Source organism: Diplotaxodon limnothrissa, linkage group LG5 (genome assembly GCF_057381915.1).
Source record: "Diplotaxodon limnothrissa isolate DT_005_m linkage group LG5, D_limnothrissa_male_GT1.1, whole genome shotgun sequence".
Classification (NCBI taxonomy): domain Eukaryota; kingdom Metazoa; phylum Chordata; class Actinopteri; order Cichliformes; family Cichlidae; genus Diplotaxodon; species Diplotaxodon limnothrissa.
In genome coordinates, this window is record NC_140600.1 from 2133542 (window position 1) to 2161098 (window position 27557).

At 43.5% G+C, this 27557-nt stretch overlaps 1 protein-coding gene across 1 annotated transcript in view; it reads left to right on the plus strand.

The window, feature by feature from the left end:
- LOC146631427 (receptor-type tyrosine-protein phosphatase gamma-like) overlaps nt 1-23902 on the plus strand; it is a 368587-nt gene extending 344685 nt beyond the window's left edge. Inside the window, exons 10-12 of the mRNA XM_085354812.1 lie at nt 19621-19729; nt 20234-20283; nt 23102-23902. Of these exons, the coding sequence (XP_085210938.1) occupies nt 19621-19729; nt 20234-20283; nt 23102-23902 (960 nt within the window). The remainder of the gene's footprint in view (nt 1-19620; nt 19730-20233; nt 20284-23101) is intronic.
- Nucleotides 23903-27557: the final 3655 nt, after the last annotated feature.

The window sequence follows — 27557 nt, forward strand, 5'->3', positions numbered from 1 at the left end:
ATTTTTTTGTTACAGTGCTCCATTATAAACAAACATTAACAAGACAGACAATACGCAAACTAAGAATAGTACTATATATGTATATATATATATATATATATACACTGAACAAAAATATAAACGCAACACTTTTGTTTTTGCTCCCATTCCCCATGGGATGGACGTAGAGACGTAAAATTCATTCCAGATACACAATATAACCATCCCTCCCAAACAGTGGTCACAAATCAGTCCAAATGTGTGGTAGTGGGCACATCTGCTATATTGAGATAATCCATCCCACCTCACAGGTGTGCCACATCAGGATGCTGATCTGACATCATGAGTAGTGCACAGGTGTACCTCAGACTGCCCACAACAAAAGGCCACCCTGGAATGTGCAGTTTTGTCTCACAGCAAAATGCCACAGATGCCACAAGCAATGAGGGAGCGTGCAATTGGCATGCTGACAGCAGGAATGTCAACCAGATCTGTCGCCCGTGCATTGAATGTTCATTTCTCAACCATAAGCCGTCTCCACAGGCGTTTCAGAGAATATGGCAGCACATCCAACCGGCCTCACAACCGCAGACCTCGTGTAACCACACCAGCCCAGGACCTCCACATCCAGCAGGTTCACCTCCAAGATCGTCTGAGACCAGCCACCCAGACAGCTGCTGGAACAATTGGTTTGCACAACCAAACAATTTCTGCACAAACTGTCAGAAACCGTCTCAGGGATGCTCAACTGCATGCCCGTCGTCCTCATCGGGGTCTTGACCTGACTCCAGCTCGTCGCCGTAACAGACTTGTGTGGGCAAATGCTCACATTCGATGGCGTCTGGCACGTTGGGGAGGTGTGCGCTTCACGGATGAATCATGGTTCACATTGTTCAGGGCAGATGGCAGCTGAGAATGTCCCAGTTCTTGCATGGCCAGCATACTCACCGGACATGTCACCCATTGAGCATGTTCGGGATGTGCTTGACCGGCGTATACGACAGCGTGTACCAGTTCCCACGAATATCCAACAACCTCGCACAGCCATTGAAGTGGAGTGGACCAACATTCCACAGGCCACAATTGACAATCTGATAGACTCCATGCGACGATGTGTTGCACTGCATGAGGCAAATGGTGGTCACACCAGATGCTGACCGGTTCTGGGTCCCCAGACCCCCAATAGCGCAAAAAACTGCACATTCCAGGGTGGCCTTTTGTTGTGGGCAGTCTGAGGCACACCTGTGCACTACTCATGATGTCAGATCAGCATCCTGATGTGGCACACCTGTGAGGTGGGATGGATTATCTCAATATAGCAGATGTGCCCACTACCACACATTTGGACTGATTTGTGACCACTGTTTGGGAGGGATGGTTATATTGTGTATCTGGAATGAATTTTAGGTCTCTACGTCCATCCCATGGAGAATGGGAGCAAAAACAATAGTGTTGCGTTTATATTTTTGTTCAGTGTATATATGGTAAATGGCCTGTATTTGTATAGCGCTTTTCTAGTCCCTAAGGACCCCAAAGCGCTTTACACAACCTGTCATCCACCCATTCACACACACATTCACACACTGGTGATGGCAAGCTACAATGTAGCCACAGCCACCCTGGGGCGCACTGACAGAGGCGAGGCTGCTGGACACTGGCGCCACCGGGCCCTCTGACCACCACCAGTAGGCAACGGGTGAAGTGTCTTGCCCAAGGACACAACGACCGAGACTGTCCAAGCCGGGGCTCGAACCGGCAACCTTCCGATTACAAGGCGAACTCCCAACTCTTGAGCCACGATCGCCCCAAGGTGAATACCAGAGGCGCAAAACACCAGCTACTGGTAGACAGAACAGTCAGCCGAGACTGCAAGACCAGACTGGCCAACCAGTGCACTGCCTGGATTGATTACAAGAAGGCCTATGACTCAATGCCCCACAGCTGGATACTGGAATGCTTAGAATTGTACAAGATCAATGGGACCCTAAGAGCCTTCATCAGGAACTCAATGGGGATGTGGCGTACAACACTAGAGGCCAACTCCAAGCCCATAGCACAGGTCACCATCAAGTGCGAGATCTACCAAGGAGATGCTCTGTCCCCACTGCTGGCCACAGGCAGGAAAGATTTCCTGTGTCGTTCAGTGGTGCTTTCCGGTAATCTCAGTCTTTCACTGAACGTGCTCCTGTGACTGACCAGCATGTCATGGAGTGGGTGGGAAGTGTTTTCACAGTATGAAAAAAAAACATAATGTTGGATGCACAGACCCAAAATCTGATTTAAGAACATGAGGATTTAAAATTGCCAGTTTATCAAATACCACTGTGGAGTCCTTACCTTTAAATATAATCTGTCTTCTTCCTTTCCTGTCCTTTTTTATTTTATCTCCCTGTGAAAAAGAGCCGTATCTGTAACTAGCAGACACACTGTGACAAAATGTAGACACAAACAGTTTGTGTTTGATGATTTTTTTTAGATACTGAAGTGCATCAACTGCAACTTACAACTGTACAGATATTTGTTTAAAAACGTAGGCAGTAAAAGTAAAAAGTTGTCAGAAAAATAACTACTTAAAGCACAGATACCTGAAAATTCTACTAAAGTAAAGTAACAAAGTATTTGTACTTGATTACTTCCCACCTCTGTGGTGGACATAGTGAAAGCAGCAGTAGTAGTCTGGAAATCAAATATAAAAGTAGAACAACTTAAAAAACTTTGTCTTCTTGATGTTTTTGATGGTTTAATTACGCCTTAAAAATAAACTATTGTGCTTGATAGCCAACAGTTAACTGATCATATTATTATTATTATTATTTCACAAAATATACTTATATTTTTCTGACTGCTATTTTACCTTTTACTTATGATCCTCTTAGTTCTATGTTGTCTCTTTACGTCAGTGTTTGTACTCCAGTCTTGTGTTTCATGATCCTGCTTTCCCTACTTCCTGTCCTGCTGATAACAACAGCACAGCCTTCACCCAAATACAGTGACGTTACTGCTTTGTTGCACCGGGGATTTTAAAGTATTTTAGCTGTCTAGCATTTTTTCATGTGTACAGATGGCACAGCCCAAATGACATGATGAAATTATGTTTCTAATTACATTGTGAACTTTATTGGCTGTAACTGTAAGTTTTAACAAAAGCATTTTCTGCTATCAAAAATATCATTGCTGGGACATCTAAGAACTGGTTTTGACACATAAAAAAACAACCTTGATTGTATCATTTAAAATATATCTAATTTATAATATAATATAATTTTCTAATTTTATTCATTTATTTATTAATTTAGGCATGCCACAGCTGTCCTCACACATGCAGCTGTTGTCACTTATAAAAAAAACTGGTCAGCGAGAGTACTGAAGTTCTTATTAATTTGTGTCCACAAAAGTTTTTGAATCAAATTACACTCATTCCATCCCAAAACCCACGTGTACCGAGAAAGCGAGCGAGAGAGAAGATTTAATCTATTAAGAAAAAAACAAGCCACATCCTACATCAGTTCAATTACAAATGGTCTTTTCAAAGTGAGATAGGAGAGAAGGCTGTGGAATAGGTAGGAGGTTTCATTTCCTTATATTTGGGCTGCCAGTCAGCCAGCAGAATACTAATGTTAAGCTGGAGGGGATATAGCACTGCCAGCAGAAAGCATGACCTTGGGTGAGTCGCTCTGTGGGAAAACCAGAAAAGAGCAAAGAAGGGATCAGAGTGCCCCCTGGCTGTGGAAGCATCATCGACTTTTAAAAGGACAATCTGCTATGGCAAGAGATGCAGGGGAAAGGTGGTCATAGTCTTGTCATAGTTAAAGGGGAATCCCCTTTTGAACCCAAGGACAGCCCCATGTTGCTGTTCTACATCAACCCTGTGTGAATACTAACAAGCCACGGATGCTGTTGAAGAGGGAAAATACAGCAAAAGAACAGTGTTTCAGAGTTTGTTGTAGTTTCATGTAAATCAGGGCCTAATCAGATAGTTTGAGGATTTAGAAATATATAAATGGTAGCTATATTATTCACGTGTCCGTAAATTCATTTTCAGAATATTAGCTTTAGATTAGATTATACTCATACTGAAGCTCATACTGAAGCTTTCTAATGGGATGATACAAGGTAGCATTTAGACCTGTTTAGGCTACAACAACTGATCCTGTTGTTTCAAAATGAATTCTTTGGAGGCAACAAAACCTAACAATTTGTGTATATATAAGGAAACGATGATTGATGAACACAGTATAACACACTGCACATAGCAGGATGTATGTCAAGTACTGACTTGCACCTCTGAAACCAGAACAATGAGCTACAAGATAATGTAACAATGTAAAGCGGAGGGGGGTTCTTCATGCTCAGTTCTTAAGTTGAATAACCCGTTCCAATAGAACCACTGTATGGCCCATCAGCTTTATCTTTCTGTAGTAACTATGGCTCTGCGCTTGATGGTGAAAATTGGTTCAAATTGGTTAAAAAGTCCACTGCCCTCTCGCTTAGATATCTCCAAATCCACAGTTATCAGGAACAACCACCTTTCCACTCTTCATAGCAAATTTCCTGGTTCACTCTATCCTTCCTCCTCAAAGTCTCGTTTTCTTTACTCATTAGCTCCTCAAAGTACTTCTTCCATCTTCCTCTGGGCATTCAGTGGAGTATCATGTAAACCCAAATCTCTTCTGGATTAACATTTTAAAAAGGCAAAAATGAGCAGAAAAATAGTCAAAAATGCAAAACCAACTCACAGGTTCACAGTCTGGCCAGAGCTCCACCCTTTTGGCATCTCTGCTGAAATTTAAAGCTGTTGCTTAGATCCAATTTGAAGAAGATTGGCTCTAAGATGTTTTTTGAACATCTTAGATGCTCACCTCGCAGAAGACAAAAGGAAGAACCCCGTGTCTCTTCTTCTGTTCACTCTTTCTTCCCCTGTCTTACTGGACGTCACATCTTCTGACTCTGGTGTCACCCACTGGGACGTCCAATAACACTGGTAACTTCTACTCACCCGATGTCCAGTCTGAAAGGCCACCTGGGTTGTCTGGAAGACTGTTTACTTACCCTAGCAGGGCGAAGGACACTGTCTCAGCTGAACTCTGGACACACACACACATATACACTGATATGCACACACTCATCCCCCCTCCCTTTCCAAACGCCTTCGACGCTTATTCCCTTCCGATGCTGCACCCTTTACCCACCCCCCTGTTGCTTGTCATGTGTTTCTTTGGTGTATTAAGACTTTTTTCATGTGCAGAGGTGTTTTTTCTGTTCTCAAACTGATCTCCCTGTTGGAGCTCAGTCTGGGGGGAGTTATTTTTCTCCTTATCTTTCCTCATGTGGTGCATTTTCCATTGTTATACCTCTGACCTGTCTTCCCCATGTGATGTTTGTGTAATGTATGTATGGTCGGAGGGTAAGATGGCGAGTGCAATAGGTCGGCAGCCTTGTGAAATTTCCCCATGTGGGACTAATAAATCGATTCAATATATAATTGAAAACAAACTTTAAAGTTACTATATTACATTTTCCTCTTTTCTGTGTTATTCCTAACATAGAAAATTCTGTTACATTTGAACATTGAGTCACATTTGAATATACTTCACTTCACGCTTCATTCAGTGTAATCAGTATTCAATGAGACTTCATTTGCACATTCTCATTCTTCATTGTAGCATAATCCCTTTGAATCCAGTTATATATGAACATGAGAGGAGGATGTTAGTAAAGCTGACATCCATCATGAACAACCCACATCACCCACTGCAGTCTGTAAGTCTTTGAGTGTGCTGAGCAGTTCCTTTAGTCAGACACTGAAACACCCTCGCTGCAGGAAGGAGCGCTTTGGCAGGTCATTCATCCCAACAGCAGTTAGGCTCTATAAGTCCTCAATCACGATGTCATAAGTCACTGGACATTGTGGACGTCCAAGGTCACCACTTCATGCATAATGGACCTTCTATGTGTATGGACTAGACCTGTAGTCAAGACCGCCTAAACCGAGACCAAGACAAGACCAAGACCAAAAAGTCTTTAAACTGCAGCCAGATGCTGCTTCGTTTCCGGGTGTCAGGCTTATTTATGCGTTTTTGCGATGCACTCGCACAGCCCTCCTTCACCGCTGTCTACTATCTCACTCACTGAGACGACAGACGCACGCTCCACGTTTGCGTCTCTCACCCTCTCTGTTTTTCACATGATGATATTATCCTATATCCTCGCACGTGATCGGCCACAATATGGAGGGATAGGAGCATAGCTGAGCCACTGTGTGAGAGCTGAGCAGCCAAAGGAAATTAAGTGAGGAGCGGCTCTCGCTCAATGGCAGTCGACTCTGATTCACTACAAAGCGCTCTCTAAGCACGGCTCTTAGAGCCGATGCTTTTGCGCATGACACATTATCGAAGGTTATGTTGTGTGTCATGGATACTGTTGACTCCAGAGGTGGAGCCAGACATTTTATACATCCGGGGCTTAGTCCTAAAGGGTAGTATGCATGTGGGATGGGGGGGTTAGAAATGACTGAAAGATTAATAGGCTGTGTTTTGAGTTTTGTTCAAAAAAGAATGACTTCATATAGGAAAAAAATATATATCGCATATGCAGGACACCTTAAACTAGTTTTTTAATTAAGCAGCAAGTCAGAACAAAGTCAGGGCTGTATCAAGACACGAGGACTAAACCCCAATTCAACCAGACCCAGAACTGATCCTGAATTAAAACAGGACTACAACAGTTCAAAATCAGGACTACTGAGGACTTAACCAAGACAGAACCAGAATCAGAGCTAGATGATAGTAGCACTAAAAATCATCATAGACCTGCACTACACTTATTTTAATTCTACAAAAGTCCACTAATTAGATTCAGAAAAGTTTATATAATTATTCAGCCTTGTTGTGCAAACAAGCCTGCAGAACTTAATAAATGTAGAATTTGAAAAATAACAAACCCAAAAAGAAACACTACGAGATACATGAGGACCTATGATACGGTGATACTTTTGGTAAACAACCATTTGACTAACATGTGTGTCTCACCTGCTCTTGTTCATCTCTGTTCCTCTCTCTCTCTCTCTCTCTCTCTCTGTTCCTCTCTCTCTCTCTCTCTTTCTCTCTCTCTCTCTCTCTGTTCCTCTCTCCCTCTCTGTTCCTCTCTCTCTCTCTCTCTGTTCCTCTCTCTCTCTCTCTCTCTCCCTCTCTGTTCCCCTCTCTCTCTCTTGTTCCTCTCTCTCTCTCTCTCTCTCTCTCTCGCACTGCATGCTGGGAGTTTGCTGGTGGTGAGTTTGGTGTGTCTGAGTGTGAGTGTGTGATTTTTTTCACTGAATGCTTTTTTCCCGTGTTCTTGCTGTGTTTATTGTATGGTTGTTTCATAGCTGTTTGTGGTTGTGTAGTTTGTGTTTCAGTTTGACAGGGATGGCGTCCGGTGGGACGCTGTCCCTGTCTTTGAAGCATGGAGTCAGGGTGGTGCCGCAGCCGAGCACCACTGTCGAGCAGGTGCTGTTGGCTGTAGGTGAGTGGGTGGGGCATGGAAACATATCGTTTGCTTCACGTATGAATAAAGCGGTTGTCATATTCTTGAAAGAGCAGGGGTTTGTCAATCAGCTGATAGAGAGTGGCCTGTATTTGAACGATGAATTTATGCAGGTTTCACCCCTCGCAGTGCCCTCCACTCGGATCACTGTGTCGGGGGTGCCTCCGTTTATTCCCAATGCGGCTTTAGAGCAGGAACTGAAGCGCTTTGGGAGATTTGCCAGTGGCTTCCGGACTGTGAGTCTGGGCTGTAAGGACGCCAAGTTGAAGCATGTTCAGTCCCTTCGGAGGCAGGTGTTCATGTTTTTGGACTCCCCCACACAGACACTGGATGTCTCCTTCCATGTCAGACATGAAGAAGGGCTCTACATGGTGTATGCTAGTTCTGGGAACATGAAATGTTTTGAGTGTGGAGATGTGGGTCATAAGAAATTAATGTGTCCTCACAGACAGCTTGCGGTGGGACCTGCTGTGGATGATAGTGGGGAGGGGGTTAGCGGGCAGCAGGTGTTGGACGTTGCTACGCCTTCGGCGCGGGGTGAGACCGCTGTTGCCCCGGCTGAGGCTGTGCCTCTAGTGCGGGACGAAGCTGCTCTTGTCCCGGCTGAGGCTGTGTCTATAGTGCAGGGCGAGGCCGCTGTGGACCCGGCTGGAGCTGTGCCTCCAGCGCGTGGTGGAATTGCCCTTTCTCAGGAGGACGCTGCGCCCTCGGTGCGAGGTGAGGTCGGCGTTTCTCCCACGGGTGCTACGGCTTTGGTGTGGAGTGAGGTGAGTGATTGCCTGACAAGCCGACAGAGAGGGTGGAGGCTGGACCTGCGGTCAGTACAGCGCAGACTGGGGATGAAATGGGGAGCTCTGAGTTGGGTGTAGAGTGTGTTATTGCCTCGGGGGACGGAGAGGTGGAGGAGCAGCAGCGCCGGACGCCTGCTGGTGGTTATGGTTACGACACGAATGACATGGAGTGTGATTCTGACTCTGATAATGTTTCTGTGGCAGACAGTGTCTCTCAAAATGCAGATTTGTATTCTTTGGAGGAAATCGTTGCTTTTCTGGATGGCACCTTTGGTAGAAAGGTGATGTTAGGGAATATTTCCCTGATGTTGAGAAATTCGTTCGGTCAGCTATGACTCTTCAGAAGGTTGTGGGATTGGACTTGCTGGATGGTAAAAAGCGTTATTGTCTGAAGAAACATGTTACTGGTCTGAGGAAACAGTTGAAGCGTCTGAATCGGTAGAGACACTGGAGTTTTTTACGCTGTAACGTTATGATCATACAACACTGGGTGTTTCATCTCTGCTGGGTTTTTCTGTTTGCTTTCTTGATGGCTTCCTCTTATGTGCACGGGTTGAGGGTGGCCTCCTTGAATGTGAATGGGTGCAGGGATGCCGATAAAAGAGCCTTATTAGCTGAGGTGATCAAACAGAAGAGATTAGATATAGTCTTTCTCCAAGAAACACATACTGACAGTTTGAATGAGATAGACTGGGATCTGTGGTGGGGAGGGCAGAAGTTTCTTAGCCATGGGACAAGTTTTAGCGCAGGAGTTGCTATTTTGTTTTCTCCTTCTCTAAATGCGAATGTTATTTTCAGCATAGAGATGGTGGCGGGCAGAGTCCTTTTGGTGACGGCTGAAATTGAAGGTTTTGTTTTTACTTTTGTTAATGTCTATACACTTTACGGACAATTAACTTGGTTGATGCGTGGCGGATGAAGCATCCCTCATCCAGGCAGTATACCTGGGTGAAAGTGACTGATGGCAGGGTTAGTGCAGCGAGAGTAGACAGGTTTAATGTGTCTGTTTCATTTACTGCTCGAATTGTTAACTGTCAGTGTTTTCCCGTTGTTTTTACGGATCATCATTTAGTTTTACTGGAGCTGTTTCTATCTCCCACCAGCAAATCCAAATCTTTTTGGCGGTTTAATATAAAATTGTTGCATGATCGGATATTCTGTGACAATTTTAGGTATTTTTGGGATTACTGGAGATCACGGAAGGGTGATTTTGATTCCCTTACTCAATGGTGGGAGGTAGGAAAGGCCCAAATTCGTGTGTTCTGTCGGCAATATAGTTTTCTTTTGACAGCCAATATCATGAGAACTGTGCAGGACTTTGAAAAGGATATAACACATGTGGAGACTGTCTCTGGTTCACAGTTTGGTCAGCAGGATAATGCCTGTCTTCATTCTAAAAGGCAAGAGCTTAACCATTTTTTACATGAGAGGGCTAAAGGAGCTCCAGGACATGGACGCTCCAACCACGTTTTTCTTTAATTTGGGGAAATCTGTGGTTCACAGAAAGCAAATGGTGTGTCTTCAGCTTTCGGATGGAAGAGTGACCACGGATCCGGCTGAGATGAGACGGCATGCAGTGGCCTTTTACACGGACTTGTTTAGTGCGGATGGCTGTGATGTGGACTCTGCTTCGGACCTTCTGCAGGGGCTTCCTCAGCTGAGCCCAGGGGATCTGGACGTTTTGAACAGGGATATAACCTTGGATGAGCTGTCTGCGGCGGTGTCTCAGAAGGCTTCAGGCAAAGCTCCAGGAATAGATGGTTTACCTTCAGACTTTTTTAAGCACTTCTGGAGTCTTCTGGGTTGGGACCTGCTGGACATGTTTAAGGAGTGTTTTGTAGGAGGGATACTTCCAGCTTCCTGCAGGCGTGCAGTTATCTCTCTCATACCAAAGAAGGGGGATTTAACCCTTCTTAAGAACTGGAGACCAGCGGCCCTTTTATGTGCAGACTATAAGATTCTCTCCAAGGTTTTATCGAACAGACTGAAAATGGTCATTGACCTGTTGATTGGTGTGGATCAATCTTACTGTATTCCAGATAGGTCTTTGATTGATAACTTGTTTTTAATGAGAGATGTGTTTGATATTTGTGAAGTGTACAATGCTAATGTTGGCATCGTTTCTCTTGATCAGGAGAAGGCTTTTGACCGTGTGGACCATGATTTTCTTTTTTCTACCTTGCAGACCTTTGGTGTTGGGTGGGGGTTTCTGACTTGGGTGAAGCTGTTGTATAGCGATGCTTGCTGTGTTGTGAAGGTGGGAGGGGGGTTGAGTTGTCCTGTGCTGGTTCGGAGAGGGATTAGACAAGGTTGCCCTATCTCTGGACAGCTTTATAGCATTGCTATTGAGCCTTTTCTCTGTAGACTGAGAAGCAGGTTGAGGGGTTTTTCTTTGCCGGATATGGTTCAGAGCCCTCCTGTCATATCCTGTCGGCATATGCTGATGATGTTAATGTTTTTATTATGGATCAAAGGGATGTGCAGGAATTGCAGGAATGTCTGGTTTTGTATGGGAACGCTTCCTCAGCTAGGGTAAATTGGGATAAGAGTGAGGCTTGTTTGGTGGGGCAGTGGAACTTGTCGAGTATTCCCACGCTTCCTGGGAACGTTCGCTGGGGTCGAAGGGGCATTAAAACTCTTGGGGTTTACTTGGGGAGTGATGACTTCGTGAAGCAGAACTGGGAGGGAGTGCGGGAAAAGGTGGAGGCTAAGCTGTCTAAATGGAACCGGTTGCTCCCCTACCTGTCCTACAGGGGTAGAGTTCTGGTAGCTAACAATCTGGTTGACTGATCTTTATGGCACAGGTTGCTTGTTTTAGTGCCACCACCTGGTCTTCTGGAGGAGGTGCAGCGGCTTCTGGTGAAGTTTGTTTGGTCGGGACAGCATTGGCTTCGTGCAGCGGGCCTGTATCTTCCTGTGGCGGAGGGGGGACAAGGCCTAATAGATGTTTTGTCCAGAACAGCAACCTTTAGACTGCAGACGGCACAGAGGCTGCTGTATGGCTGTGGTCACAGCTGGCTGGCTTCTGCTCAGCTGCTGCTTAGGAGAGTGGGCCGGCTTGGATTGGATAAACACCTCTTTCTTCTGAAGTTGGATCAGGTGGATCTGTCTGGACTTGTGCCATTTTACAGCTCGGTGATGAACGCCTGGCGGACGCTGAAGGTCGCACGTGCTCCAAGACCTGGGATGTGGCTTTTCGAGGAGCCGCTGTTTTTTAATGACTTTTTTCCCAGCACTGTATTTTCTTCTGCTACAATACGGACCAAGTTTGTGGAGGCTGGTGTTGTCAAACTGGGTCATCTTACAAGGATGTCTCTGGGTGCACTTGGTGGTGTCACAGGCATTAAGTCCTACAGAGTGCTGGAGAGGATTATGGAGGACGTTTGGCAATCTCTGTCGCCTTCACTGAGAGACTTTGCTGGAGACCGTGTCCTGGCTGATCAATGGGCTGATGACAGTGAATATGTTTTCCCTTCATTGATGGGCAGTCCTGCCTTTGAGGAGCAGCCTGAGGGGAGTGGCATGCTGCTCTCCCTGGGGACACCAGTGCTGGATAGTTTCAGCTCTTGTGGCAAGAAGCAGCTTTATTTATGCTGTGTTAAGTTGCTGAATTTCCGCTCTCTGGTTGGAATCCGGGACTCAAAATGGACTGAGTTTTTTGCTTCGGTCTCTACCCCTAAAGGCAGGTGGAGGGTCCTGTATAAGCCTCCTGTTGAAAAACGGATGGCTGACCTCCAGTGGAGGATTATACATGGAGCAATAGCCACGAACAGACACAGGGCCCACCTGGACCCGAGCACTGGGGAGGGTTGTCCTTTTTGTTCAGAAAGGGAGACGCTGGAGCACTTAGTGGTCTGTTGTCCGCGGCTGGTGGGTTTATTTTCTTTGTTGCAGGAGTGGGTGGAATCTTTAGGGGAGGCTTTCTCTGTACCTTTGTTTGTTTTGATGCTAGGTCAGGGTTGGACTGATGTTGTGCAAAGTCTAAAGGGCCTGTTCAAATTCAAATTCAAATTCAAATTTTATTTGTCACGTACACAGTCATACACAGTACGATATGTAGTGAAATGCTTGGACAACTGCTCGTGACCTAAAGAAAACAAAAAAGGAAAAGGCTATGAATAAGATAGGAAATAAATATGAAAAATTAAAAAGGGTAAATTTAACTAGGAAGGAATAGAATATAAATTAAGGTTAAAAATGAAATAACTGTACAACACAAATTAGAATGAAGGGTAAATTTAACTGGGAAGAATAAGATAAAGATAAATATATAAATTAAAGTTGAAAATAAAATAACTGTACAACAAAATACACAATACACAATATAGAACTATATAAGAATGTATGAAGAAATCTAAATATAAATAAATATATACACAATAACAGCAGCTGTACAAGTATTAACCGGAAATGAAGAATATAGTGACCAGTGTTGTGCAAAACCAAAGTCCAGAATGTCCAGTGTGTGTGTAAGAACTATATGTGTGGGTCAGTACTGTGTGGTGGTGTGATTGAGAGACCGTATCGCCTGCGGGAAGAAGCTCCTCCTCAGTCTCTCTGTGTTGGTCTTCAGGGAGCGGAATCGCTTTCCTGACCTCAACAGAGAGAACAGTCTGTTGTTGGGATGGCTGAGGTCCTTCACGATCTTCCTGGCCTTGGTCCGGCACCGCCTGCTGTAGATTGAGTGCAGGTCAGGGAGCTCGGAGCGGATGGTGCGCTCAGCTGACCGCACAACCCTCTGTAGAGCTCGTCTGTCCTGCATGGTGCTGTTCCCGAACCAGGTTAAGATGTTTCCCGCCAGGATGCTCTCTATGGTGCACGAGTAAAAGTTCCTGAGCACCTTGGAGGGCAGTTGGAAGTCTCTCAAGCGTCTGAGGTGGTAGAGACGCTGTCGGGCCTTTTTCACCACGGTGTTGATGTGACAGGACCATGACAGGTCCTGCGTGATGTGAACTCCGAGGTATTTGAAGCTGTCCACTCTCTCCACTGGGCACTCGTTGATGACGGGGGTCTGGTAGTTCCTCTCCTGCTTAGTGCTGAAGTCCACTATCAGCTCCTTTGTCTTACTGACGTTTAGAAGGAGGTTGTTCCTCTGGCACCAGTTCTCCAGATTCCTAATCTCCTTCAGGTAGGCCGTCTCGTTGTTATCAGAGATCAGGCCCACCACGACGGTGTCGTCAGCAAACTTGATGATGGTGGTGGAGCTGGTAGTGGCCACACAGTCATATGTGTACAAAGAGTACAGCAGGGGGCTCAGAACACACCCCTGGGGGGCTCCAGTGCTGAGAGTGGTGGAGGCTGAGACATGTCCGCCCATCCTTACTGCCTGTGGTCTGCCAGTTAGGAAGTTGGAGATCCACTGACACATAGATGAGCTGAGTCCCAGATGCTCCAGCTTGGTGGTGAGTGTGGAGGGAATTATGGTGTTAAATGCAGAGCTGTAGTCTATGAAGAGCATTTTAACATAATTCCCCCTTCTAGTGTCCAAGTGAGTGAGTGATGTGTGGAGGAGATGAGAGATGGCATCGTCTGTGGAACGATTTGGACGGTAAGCGAACTGTAGTGGGTCCAGTGTGTCTGGTAGTGAAGAAATGATGAAGTCTCTGACCAGGCGTTCAAAGCACTTCATCACTACTGAGGTGAGGGCTACAGGGCGATAGTCATTGAGAGAAGCAGGGTGGGGTTTCTTCGGGACAGGAACAATGATGGACTCTTTGAAGCATGTGGGGATCACCGACTGAGATAAAGAGATGTTGAATATCTCAGTGAACACAGGAGCTAGCTGGTATGCGCAGTCTCTTAGGATACGACCTGGGATGCCGTCTGGTCCTGCTGCTTTCCTGGTGTTCACTCTCTTGAAGGCTCTCCTTACTTCATGCTCGGAGATGACGAGCACGTTTCCGGTGCTGGCAGTATCTTCCTGTCTGCAGCCGTTAGCGCCGCTAACACTAGCATTGTTGGAGACCTTAGCTGCAGCCTCGAAGCGAGCATAGAAAGTGTTCAGCTCGTCTGCCAGAGTCACGGCCGCGTTCGTCATACCGGTTGTTGGTGCTTTATAGTCCGTTATTGTCCTTAGTCCCCGCCACAGGCTCCTAGAGTCACTCTGTTGGAGTTGTGACTCTAGTTTCCTCCCGTAGCGCTGCTTCGCCTCTTTCACCGCCCTCCGCACGTTATATGACGCGGCTTTGTACGGGTCCATGTCCCCCGTCATGAGTCCCGTGTTGTAGGCAGCGGTGCGGGATCTCAGAGCGTCGCGGATGGTTTTATCCACCCACGGCTTCTGGTTGGGAAACGTTGTGATAGTCTTTGTCTCCACGGTATCATCCGCTAGTTTCCCGATGAATCCCACAACCGCTTCTGTTGGCATCCCGTCTGAGAGTAGAGCATGCTTTTTACTCTCTGACTGACAGTCTGGACTCCTTTGAAACTGTGTGGGGCATTGGAAGGGTTTTGTGTTCAGTAGTAGCGGATGGGACACTTGTGCTTAACTTTTGAGTGTGTGTGCTGGGTACCTTAGTTAATGTTTGGTGTACAATGAATGTTGTGATTATGTGGTAGAATTTTTGTGTCAGTTTTTTTTGTTTCTGTTTTTGTTTTTAATTCGGTGTAAATAAAGTTGTGTGAAAAGTCAAAAAGTCTCTGTTCCTCTCTCTCTCTCTCTCTCTCTCTCTCTTGTTCCTCTCTCTCTCTCTCTCTCTCTGTTCCTCCCTCTCTGTCTTTCTGTTCCTCTCTCCCTCCCTCTCTCTCTCTTTCTGAGTGAATGGGGCTGGGAATGGGAGTGTCGGAGTGAGTGGATTTCTGTTTTCGGGTTCCTCTTTTCTTCTTTCACTGTCAGGTGTTTATTTTTTCGACACATGGTTGTTGGTGTGTTTTGTTTGTTGCCGGCTGGTTTGGTAGCTTTTGCTACCGTCTTGGCTTGGCACAGTGCCCGCTGTTGAGGGTGGTGCAGGGTTTGAGAAGCTGACACGCCGTCATGCTGTCAAACTTATACCGACTGTGAATTGCTCGGTGGAAGAAGCTGTTTTGGCTGTAGGAGAGGTGGTGGGCTATGACAGCGTGAAATCTGCCTCCCGTATGAACGGTGCTATTATTATTTTTCTTGTTAAGGTACCTAAAGTTAATGAGTTGGTGGAAAGCGTCGTCGTCATTCACGACACCTTTACGCCTGCTCTCCCGTTGGTTAGCCCTGCTAAAAAGGTTACCATCTCAAATGCGCCTCCTTTTATTAAAAATGAAACTTTAGCCAAGGAGCTGTCACGGTATGGCCAACTGGTTTCGCCCATAAAGACGGTCTCTTTGGGGTGCAAATCTGTGCTCCTCAAACATGTGTGTCACAGAAGGCAGGTTTTTATGATCCTCAAAGACAACGCTGGCGAGCTGAACCTGTCTTTCACGTTCAAAATAGAGGGTTTCAACTACATGGTGTTTGCTTCATCTGAGAGCATGAAATGTTTTGGTTGTGGTGGAGAAGGGCATTTAATTCGCTCCTGTCCAGAGAGACGAAGAAACACGCAGCCCGCGGATGATGCCATTGGGTCATCTCCTGGTAGGGACCCGGCGATCACTCATGCGAAACCCGCTGAGCTCCGCCATAGCTGAGGTGGACCCCGCTGCCGAGGCGCCTGTGGAAAACCGGCATTTTCCAAGCAGTAACGGGTCTGATGAAACTGGCATTGTGAAAAGTGTTGATGGTGTGGAACCGGATCTGACTAATGACCAGTCTGCAGTTTTTTCTTACACCAGTCAGACAGCTGACACGACTCTTGAGTCTGTGTGTGATGATCTTTGTGAGGATGACGACATGCTTGATGAGGATTTGCTGAAGTTGTCTCAAAAGAGAAAGAGCTCGGAACCTGCCCACTGTAGTACAAAAATGTCGAAAGCTAAGAGAGGAAACAGAGCAGGAGAGAGCAGCATGGAGTCTGAAAGTGATTTGTCCCTAAGCCAGGAACACCAGAATCTGTACTCTCCTGCTGAGATCAGGAAATTCTTGCAGAAAACCAAAGGCCTCAGGATGGTGAAAGTGGAGGATTATTTTCCGGACCTTAAGCTTTTTGTTGAGTCGTCTCGGGTCCTGACAAAAATCAGGGAATTTTATTGATGATGTGTTGACAGACCAAGAGATCTATCGTTTAAAGAAACTGATTTTGAAAGTGAGATCTCAAGCACTTACTGCTGATGATGACGATGATGTTTAGGAACACACTCTATATGTCACTGTCTTTTTTCCTCTGTCTCGCTTCTCTCATGTCTGAATTCAAGATAGGCACATTAAATTTGAATGGTGTTAGAGATGAGGTAAAAAGAGCTGCTTTTTTTTGAGCTTATGAACCTAAAGAAATTGGATCTTATGTTGGTTCAAGAAACTCACAGTACTGGTGACGATGAGAGTGACTGGAGGAAGGGCTGTGGGGGAGATGTTTTTGTAGTCATAAGTCCAGTTGTAGTGGAGGTGTGGGGATTGTGTTCTCTAAGAATTTTTTACCTGTTTCTTGCGAAGCAGAGGAAATAATCAAGGGGTGTTTGCTGAAAGTTAAAGTCAAATATGAACATGTGACTTTTGTTTTTCTCAATGTATATGCACCAACTAAAGGAGTGGACAGAATGGGTTTTTTAGATGTCCTGTGTGATACTGTTAAGGTTTCTAGCGATGATGAGTATTTGTTTTTGTGTGGGGATTTCAATTGTACTGCTAACCCACCTTTGGATAGGAACCACATCGAACCTCATCCTGCGTCCTCTCGCAGGCTTAGGCAGCTGGCTGCAGCTGTGGACCTGTCAGATGTGTGGAGGTTTTTCAATGGACATCTGTGGCAGTACACATGGAGTCATTCTAAGGACAATCATTTATCTTTGGCAAGACTGGATCGCATATACTCATTTAAACATCATTTGAGTATTTTAAGGACTGTCAGATAACCCCTGTTGGTTTCTCTGATCATTGTCTGGTTCATTGTTCTGTTTTCATTAAAAATGTTCATGTAAGGAGTGCCTACTGGCATTTCAATATGGCCCTGTTACATGACAACACTTTTAGGACAGCTTTTGAATTTTTTTGGCTCACTCACTGGAAATCTAAATCTGACTTTGCATGTATCCAGCAGTGGTGGGATTTTGGGAAGTGTCAGATCAAACAATTGTGTCAACAGTTCACTCGTGATGTGACTAGAGACATAACCAGATCTATGAGAAACCTAGAGACTCAGGTGGTAGAACTGCAGAGTTTAGTGGTGTCTACAGGAAACCGGGGGCTTTTAGATTCCCTCAAATCCAAAAAGGCTTTTTTAGCTGACCTGTTGGGCACGACAGCCAAAGGGGCTTTGGTCAGGTCACGTTTCCTCAGTGTCACGGAGATGGATGCCCCATCTCACTTTTTCTTTGGACTGGAAAAGAAGAATGGGCAAAGAAAAATTATTCACTCTCTGTCTCACGATGGCTCAATAATCTCGGATCCTTCTGAGATCAGACAGTTTGCTGTCAGCTTTTATAAGGACCTTTTTAAGAGTGATTTCTCAGAAAATCCTAGTTTGTGCAATAGATTCTTCAAGGGACTCCCTCAGGTGGCGGCTGAAACCAATCGAAAACTGGAGGTTCAGCCAACTTTGCGTGAACTTCATGCTGCTCTGATGAGTTTTCAGAATGGTAGAGCTCCTGGCATGGATGGCCTTCCTGTTGAGTTCTACAAAGACTTTTGGTCTGTGATGGCTGAGGATTTGCTGGAGGTTGTCACAGATAGTCTGCAGAAAGGCTTGCCGCCTCTGAGCTGTAGACGGGCGGTCATCATTCTGCTGCCAAAGAAGGGAGATCTGCGCAGTTTGAAGAACTGGAGATAGGTATCGTTGCTCTGTACAGACTATAAGATTTTCTCCAAAGTCCTGGCCACCAGGCTTCGTGACGTGATGGCTTCTGTTGTTCATGGGGACCAAACGTATTGCGTCCCCGGCAGGCTGATAAGTGATAATGTCACTTTGATTAGGGATGTTTTGGACCTCTCTAGCTCTTTGGGTATAAATGTTGGTCTCATTTCTCTAGACCAACAAAAAGCTTTTGACCGGGTTGAACACCAATATTTGTGGCTGCTTTTGGCTTCAGCCTAGGTTTTGTAGCCATGATTCAGGTTCTGTACCGTGACATTAACTCAGTTTATTGAAAATATAATTAATACATTTTCTTTTTATTAAATCAAGTATTTTAGAAGTCAGGCATTAAAAGAAAGTGCCCCTGATCAGAATTAAACATAATCACATATGAATTAAGGTTCTGTGTTCACCAGTGCTATAATTATTACCATGCCAAATCATGCATAATGATGGACTGGCGACATACTTATATTTCCCACATTCCTGCAGACACTAAAAGGTCAAAGCTGGATAATGTCAACACACACAAAATTCAGACATTAGACCAGTCATTTTCACTACTCAAACTACATTTGTAATTTAACATATTAATCACACTTATACTTGGATTATTATAGGGTTAAGAATTTGGTTAAGAATAAAGATGATTTACTAGTTAAGCCTATTCTCTGAACTCGTCACTTCTACTTCAGGCTTTGGTAGTCAATAAGGTTGCTGCTATCAGGTCTCATATCACTCCTCCAGCTTTTTCTTATCCCCCAGATTTCTGCTGTTTTCATTCACTTTGTCAAGGTCCTGGAGAAGAATTGTCTTCCTTCCGCTCCAGGCTTTTCTGGGAAAAATGGCATCTCTGAAACATTTCGGTTAGATGCCAGAGTGCTACATAGCACTGAAACTGTGCTTTTAATGTTTTTGTTTTTTTGTTTTTTTTTTTAAAAGGTTTTTTAATAAACAGAAATAACAGAATGTATGGATAACAAGAAGTATGCACTTGGAGTCTTTCTAGATCTATAAAAAAGCATTTGATACTGTTGACCACGAAATTCTAAAAATCAAACTTGAAAAATATGTTTGAACTGGCAAAAGTTTTTCTGTCCACCCCCTTACATTTATGAAATGCATTCAGGCTACATTCCAACGAACAGCCATCAGTCATAATTATATTATATACCATTATTATTATATACCATTCATATTTTAAAATAGTAATTTTAGAAAAAGCAGTCAAATATTTAAAAAAACAAACTTTTCCACATGAAAAGTGACCACTTTAAGTCACATTGATGGAATTAACTGCATATCATAGAAAAAGGCATTTCAGGTTTACAAATGTTTAGTTTTATTCCCACTCTGCTAACATATGCTACCTACTGTCATTTACTTGGAGGAAGACATAAAGATTTCTCATTGACATAACTCAGCATGCCAAACTTACCGATTTTCTTGCTGCAACTTGTGTTGTTGTCCAGGAGGCCATCATCTCTCCTGTCTCCCCCGATGTGCTCTACCTCTTTCGAGTCCAGGCTGTCTGCACTAATGACATGCGCAGTGACTTCAGTCAGAGTATGCTTTTTAGAGGTAGTACGTGCTCACACACACACACACACACACACACACACACACACACACACACACACACACACACACACACACACACACTCTAAGTGTGTGTGTTACGAATTCACACATTCTCTTCTCCAATGTCTTCCTTACTATCAGTATTTCCATCAGCCCTGCATATTATTGGTGTATAAGCCATAATAACCTTAATATTTCAAAATGTATTATTACTTATTCCTTTGATCATAATATTTTAGTCATTCATATTAAGGTTATTAATGTAAGCTAGTGATGTATCAGTAGCTGCAGACTAAAGGACAGACAACTGAAAGTGTAATAATTCAATTTAATTACATCCAGTTAATTAGCTTCCTTAATATGTATTCAGTGACTTACATTTACATTGTTTCATGAAGTGGTTAATGAGCTTATAGTGGACTCAAACTAGTTTGCAAACATCTGTTTAAGTGTTCCTCAGTCCTGCATTTCACTGTAGATACTATTTTCTTTCTCTTGTTTTAGCGAACACTACCAGGATCTTTGAAGGGACGAGGATTGTAAAAACTGGAATGGTAAGGATAATGGATGTGAATCAACACTACAGGGAGTGCAGAATTATTAGGCAAATGAGTATTTTGTCCACATCATCCTCTTCCTGCATGTTGTCTTACTCCAAGCTGTATAGGATCGAAAGCCTACTACCAATTAAGCCTATTAGCTGATGTGCATCTCTGTAATGAGAAGGGGTGTGGTCTAATGACATCAACACCCTATATCAGGTGTGCATAATTATTAGGCAACGTCCTTTCCTTTGGCAAAATGGGTCAAAAGAAGGACTTGACAGGCTCAGAAAAGTCAAAAATAGTGAGATATCTTGCAGAGGGATGCAGCAGTCTCAAAATTGCAAAGCTTCTGAAGCGTGATCATCGAACAATCAAGCGTTTCATTCAAAATAGTCAACAGGGTCGCAAGAAGCGTGTGGAAAAACCAAGGTGCAAAATAACTGCCCATGAACTAAGAAAAGTCAAGCATGCAGCTGCCAAGATGCCACTTGCCACCAGTTTGGCCATATTTCAGAGCTGCAACATCACTGGAGTGCCCAAAAGCACAAGGTGTGCAATACTCAGAGACATGGCCAAGGTAAGAAAGGCTGAAAGACGACCACCACTGAACAAGACACACAAGCTGAAACGTCAAGACTGGGCCAAGAAATATCTCAAGACTGGTTTTTCTAAGGTTTTATGGACTGATGAAATGAGAGTGAGTCTTGATGGGCCAGATGGATGGGCCCGTGGCTGGATTGGTAAAGGGCAGAGAGCTCCAGTCCCACTCAGACGCCAGCAAGGTGGAGGTGGAGTACTGGTTTGGGCTGGTATCATCAAAGATGAGCTTGTGGGGCCTTTTCAGGTTGAGGATGGAGTCAAGCTCAACTCCCAGTCCTACTGCCAGTTTCTGGAAGACACCTTCTTCAAGCAGTGGTACAGGAAGAAGTCTGCATCCTTCAAGAAAAACATGATTTTCATGCAGGACAATGCTCCATCACACGCGTCCAAGTACTCCACAGCGTGGCTGGCAAGAAAGGGTATAAAAGAAGAAAAACTAATGACATGGCCTCCTTGTTCACCTGATCTGAACCCCATTGAGAACCTGTGGTCCATCATCAAATGTGAGATTTACAAGGAGGGAAAACAGTACACCTCTCTGAACAGTGTCTGGGAGGCTGTGGTTGCTGCTGCACGCAATGTTGATGGTGAACAGATCAAAACACTGACAGGATCCATGGATGGCAGGCTTTTGAGTGTCCTTGCAAAGAAAGGTGGCTATATTGGTCGCTGATTTGTTTTTGTTTTGTTTTTGAATGTCAGAAATGTATATTTGTGAATGTGGAGATGTTATATTGGTTTCACTGGTAAAAATAAATAATTGAAATGGGTATATATTTGTTTTTTGTTAAGTTGCCTAATAATTATGCACAGTAATAGTCACCTGCACACACAGATATCCCCCTAAAATAGCTAAAACTAAAAACAAACTAAAAACTACTTCCAAAAACATTCAGCTTTGATATTAATGAGTTTTTTGGGTTCATTGAGAACATGGTTGTTGTTCAATAATAACATTATTCCTCAAAAATACAACTTTACTAATAATTCTGCACTCCCTGTATTGACTTTTGATTCTGTGTGAGCCTCTCTCATATGAACATCAGTGTCTCAATAAGCATTAGAGTCAGGAAAAATCAAGTTCATATGCATATGGATGAAGAGATTTTATTTTAGTTTATTTATGCAACCAAATTTTCAGAAACGACCAAACTCTAACTGCATTCTCTCTTTCTTGCTTCATTCCATACAATCATTTAAAAGGGTATGAATTCACCTAGAATTCATTGATGTCTGTAACTAGTCACTGGTAAATTATTGACCATAGTTCAGATAAATTTCACATTTCACACGAATCAAAGAATTCTTGATGAAAGCGATTAAGAGGTTAACAGTGTTAATGTTCTGTTTTTCATGTGACTGATCTCACGTCATATGACACCTTAAGGCCGGGGTGCCCAATCCCAGTCCTCGAGAGCTACCGTCCTGCAGCTTTTAGATGCATCCCTACTCCAACACAGCTGAATCAAATGGTTTGATTACCTCTTCAGCATGCCATCGTGTTTGGCAAAGGCCTGATAACAAGCCATTCATTTGATTCAGCTGTGTTGGAGTAGGGATGCATCTAAAAGCTGCAGGACGGTAGCTCTCGAGGACTGGGATTGGGCAGCCCTGCCTTAAGGCCTCAAAGTTCTAATGTCAGTTTTTTTTTTCTTCAAAGGTTTTTAAATCTTTGCCCATTTCTAATGACCCTTAAAAATTGAAACATATTTTGACGTTTTCTAGTTTTAAAGCTCAGTCTGACCCTTTAATCTTGTTCTGATTTTGCATATATAATCAAATAATTTAACTTATAATCAGGTAAATGTATGTCAGACAGGTATGTAATATCTGTAATGTGTGTTACCCGAAAAGGATTCATGATATTATTATTGACATACTAAAACCCTGCCATCATGTTTTACAAGCAGATCGTAAACTTCATTTTTTTCCACACAGAGATGTCCTGTCATAATCTTTGTTGCACATGATGCTCATGCTGTGCACTCTCATTATTATGATACAACGTAATACTCTGATGTATATGGTTGTATTTGAGAATTTGCAGTTTCTACTCTGTATAAGATAAAAAGATTTGGTAAAACAAATAAATGGAACAAACAAGGTGAGTGAAATCTCACAGTTTACATTAGTTGTAATTTTCTTCATTATAATGTCAAAGCTCAGTGAGTTCATGGGATGACTGACGATGCGTCTTTGTATTAACTACATTTTTTTCCTTTCTCAGCCAACACTGTCTCCAGCCTCCTCGGCTGATATGGCTCCCATTTCCTCTGGCTCATCAACTTGGACTTCATCTGGTATCCCCTTCTCATTTGTCTCTATGGCAACAGGCATTGGTCCATCCTCCAGTGGTAGTCAAGCAACTGTGGCATCTGTGGTGACCAGCACTTTACTGGCTGGCCTGGGCTTCAGTGGTGGTGTCATTTCCTCTTTTCCCAGCTACATTTGGCCAAGCAGAGCACCCAACCACAATCCCACCTCTCACCACCAGGCTACCAAAGCCAGTGAGCAGATGAAAGACACGCCTGCTGTTGTCAGTGCAGCAGTTAAGGATAATAATGAAGCTGGGAGTGAGGACAGAGAAAACTGCAAAGGTCAAGGAGAGGACAGAGAGAGGGAAGGCGAGGCTACGGATGATGAGAAGGAAGAAGAAGAGAAAAAAGACAAGGAGAGGAAAGGATCGGGAGGTTTAAGCAGGGCAAAGAGGAAGGATAGCAACATAGCAGCAAAGCATTTATTTGGTAAGATGCCTTACTGTGGTGCACGGGAGAAGGAACAGACTGAAAAAGAGCCTACTAAACCACCGCCTGTTCGAAAAGACCAACTAAAAGCAAATACTTACAATCCACTTCACTCTTACCCAAGTCTTACCGCAGAATCAGCCAATCAAACAGCAGCAGTCCCCATCCAGGAGGACCTGTCAGTGACACTTAGGCACCGCATAATGAGGGATGAAAAGCACAGGCCTTTCTCCTACCACACCGGTAAGTCAACAAGGTGGTCATGTACAAACCAGTGGTTATAAGAATATTAGCTGTTTCGCCTATTTGCGGAAGAGCAGATTCTGTTTGTTCTATTAATATCTCCCTTTACATTAGTCATGAGATTACTTGTTATGAAACATGTTACAACTTGTGTTGCCTGCTGCTATTTAACACATTGTGGGCTTCTGTGTACTGTTTGTGGGGATGGCTCTAAGGTCCAGCTCCTTCATAGACTAGCTGGTTATAACAACAATTTTGAGTATTTATTTGAAAATGAGTATTAGTGTGTTGACCATTTTTGCTTCATTTTGGAGGGGGAATTTATCATTTAGACTTGTGGAGAAGAAGGATAGTGGATATATTGGACAATGAATGTCAAAGATGGAGGTCCCAGGCTAGCTAGGTTTACAAAAGTTTACAAGTGACTACGCCTTAACTAGACTCGATCTCTATCCCTCTCTCTCTCTCTCTATATATATATATATATATATGAGTGTGTGTGGCCTCTGTGTTACCCGTATGTTAATGAGCTCCTGCTGTGAGGGCTGAAGTTGAGCATTTTGACCATCTACATTTTGATGTTTTGAAATGTGTCACAAACAAAGGAAGGATCTCAGGGATACTACATTTTCATGGATTAGCGACTTGTTAATCAAATTGCAAAGCATGACCTGCTTCATATGTCTTTTTGAAGGCTAAAGCAGTAATCATCTGAGCATAGGTATAATCTCATGATATTTTATTTTTAACTAAAACCCAGGACAGTAGTACGGCCAAATGACAACATGGGGAGATTTCTTTGGTAAAGGTGCTAACATTTCCAATTTTCTTAGATAAAAACTGTTCTATATATTGTAGATATGGTCCTGGAAAGTGAGGTCAGCATCACTGATAATGCTGAAGTAACAATTTGTAACACTCTCCAGAAACAATTTATAAGAAATTTCTGACCTTTAGCTTTAGCCCTAATAGTTGTGTTTCGTCCTGGTTTAACTGTAGTAAGTTATTAAAAATCCAGTTATCTGGGACAACTGGCTGAAGGGAAGAAGCGAAACAGACTTTGACTTTTTAGAAGGACATTTAAATGACAAACATTTAACATTATACAAGAGTCAAAAAAAGAACATGCTGAGAAAATACTGAGTTACATGAATAAATATGTAATACTGTTGTAATAATGTAATATAAATGCACTGCATACTTTTTACTGCACAGCTTTCAGTCCACTTGTTCTAATGGTCAGTGAAAGTTAGTACCACAGTGAAAGTGGAGAAACAATGTTACACATAACAATGTAGAGATTAGACAAATGACAGATGTGAGAAGGAGTAAAATGTAGGCTAACTCTGTTGCTGTGTAAGCTAGCTTTAGCTATCATCCTGCCATATTGTATGATGATTATTCTGCCATGATTTGTATTTTAGTTAACCATGAGAGCCATACATACTCAAAGTATTATTTCATTACTGTGGAAAGTCATTGAATGTGTCAGGTAAAATATGTGTGTTAAGAAGACACTTGTTGAATGTTGAAACAGCAAAGAAGAATAACTTAGTTTGGAAACTATGGTCCTGAGACTGATGTATCCATGCAGAGAAAATGTGGATTTGGTTGTATCTTTTGTAGCTGATACTCAATACAGTCAGGTGAAGGCAAGAGCTGCTGTCAGTGTCTCATTCATTGCCCCTTACTATTTCCCCTGTTTAAGGGCACAACATTTGGAAGCACCACTAGGATATTTGCCTTGAGGACCACGCCTGAGCTGTAAGAAAAAGCCAGATGACCCAGGCATCAGAAAGGAGCACTGCAAAGCAGCAGAGATGTTACTAGACTGACATTGGCGTTTGTATCCTGAAGTAAACAGTAATCACTAGGAGGCAGCAAAAATCTTTCAAGTCTAATAAACACTCATTTCATTGCCTGTGCTAACTCCTCTGGAGTCTGAAGTAGAGAAGCTACAGCTGAAAATGAAAGAAACACTGTATCAACTGACGGAAGAGCAGCTGATTAAATTATGTGATATACTTCAAATCTCAGGAAAAAAAACTATGTGATTAATAAAATACACAGTCAGTTAGTCTCACATTTAAAGCAACTTGAACATGCAGAGCTTCAACCGCATGAAGGTATGTCACACCTTCTTGATGTCCAGAAGGACATATAAGCAATATACAAATGGAGAGGGCAGTAGAGAAATTAAGACTGCTTCTACACGAAAAAGAGGACAAAATGCATTGCTTAATGAAGAATGGCATGAATCCCCAGCTTAAGGTATTGTTCCAACACCACCGAACGGCTCTATGTAGCACAACAATTATAATAAATGAGGCCAAATAGTAGAGCCTGAGCAAAAAGACAGGTTCACATTTTCCAGTCTTGAAAGGCAAATTGAAAATGGGCTCAGTACCAGACCTGCAGTTAAGGAGTTACAGTGAGGAACATAAGTATTTGAACACCCTGCGATTTTGCAAGTTCTCCCTTTTACAAATTATGGAGAAGCCTAAAATTCACATTGTATTCCCACTGTGAGAGACGGCATTTTAAAAACAATTCAGGAAATCACATTGTATGATTTTTAAAGAATTTATTTGTATAGCACTGTTGCACATAAGTATTTGAACACCTGAGAAAAGCCAATGTTAGTATTTGGTACAGAAACCTTTGTTTACAATTACAGAGGTCAATGTTTCATGTAGTTCTTGACCAGGTGTGGACACACTGCAGGAGGGATTTTGGCCCACTTCTCCATAAAGATCTCCTCTAGATCTGTCAGGTTTCGGGGCTGTCCCTGAGCAACACAGAGTTTCAGCTCCCTCCAAAGATTTTCTATTGGATTTAGGATTGTAGACTGGCTAGGCCACTCCAGAACCTGGATATGCATCTTACGGAGCCACTCCTTGGTTATCCTGGCTGTGTGCTTCGGGTCATTGTCATGTTGGAAGACCCAACCACAACCCATCTTCAATGCTCTGACTGAGGGAAGATTGTTGCTCAAAATCTCACAATACATGGCCTCATTCATCCTCTCCTTAATACAGTGCAGTGGTCCTGTCTCCTTCAAAGAAAAGTACCCCCAAAGTATGATGTTTCCACCCCCATGCTTCACAGTAAGGATAGTGTTCTTGGGATACAACTCCTCCTTCTTTCTCCTCAAAACACAACGAATTAAGTTTAAACCAGCAAGTTCTATTTTGGTCCCGTCTGACCACATGACTTTCTCCCACGCCTCCTCTGGATCATCCGGATGGTCACTGGCAAACTTCAGACGGGCCTGGACATGTGATGACCTGAGCAGGGGAACCTTCCATGCAATGCATGATATGAGACCATGGCGGTGTAGTGTTCTACCAACAGTGACCTTTGAAACTGTGAGAAAAGTGCCACAGAGTTATACAAACAACTCTCCTCTTAGAGTTAGAATAGTAAAGAGACTCCCTAAAATTTCTTGATCAAGACAACAGAATTGAGGCAGAAAATCCTGTTTGCTTCTCAGGAAGTTAAATCAAGTCTAAAATATGATCCAGCACTAGTCCAGAGTCTTTTCATGCATACTGTCCTGACAAACAAATACTTCAAATGAGCTGTTGTCAGAGAAGGTGAATATTGCAGTTGAGAATTGAAAGGAGAGACAGGATGAAAAGAAACATGCAGCTCCATCATGAGTACCTACTGTAAATACTGTCTAGACCAGTGATT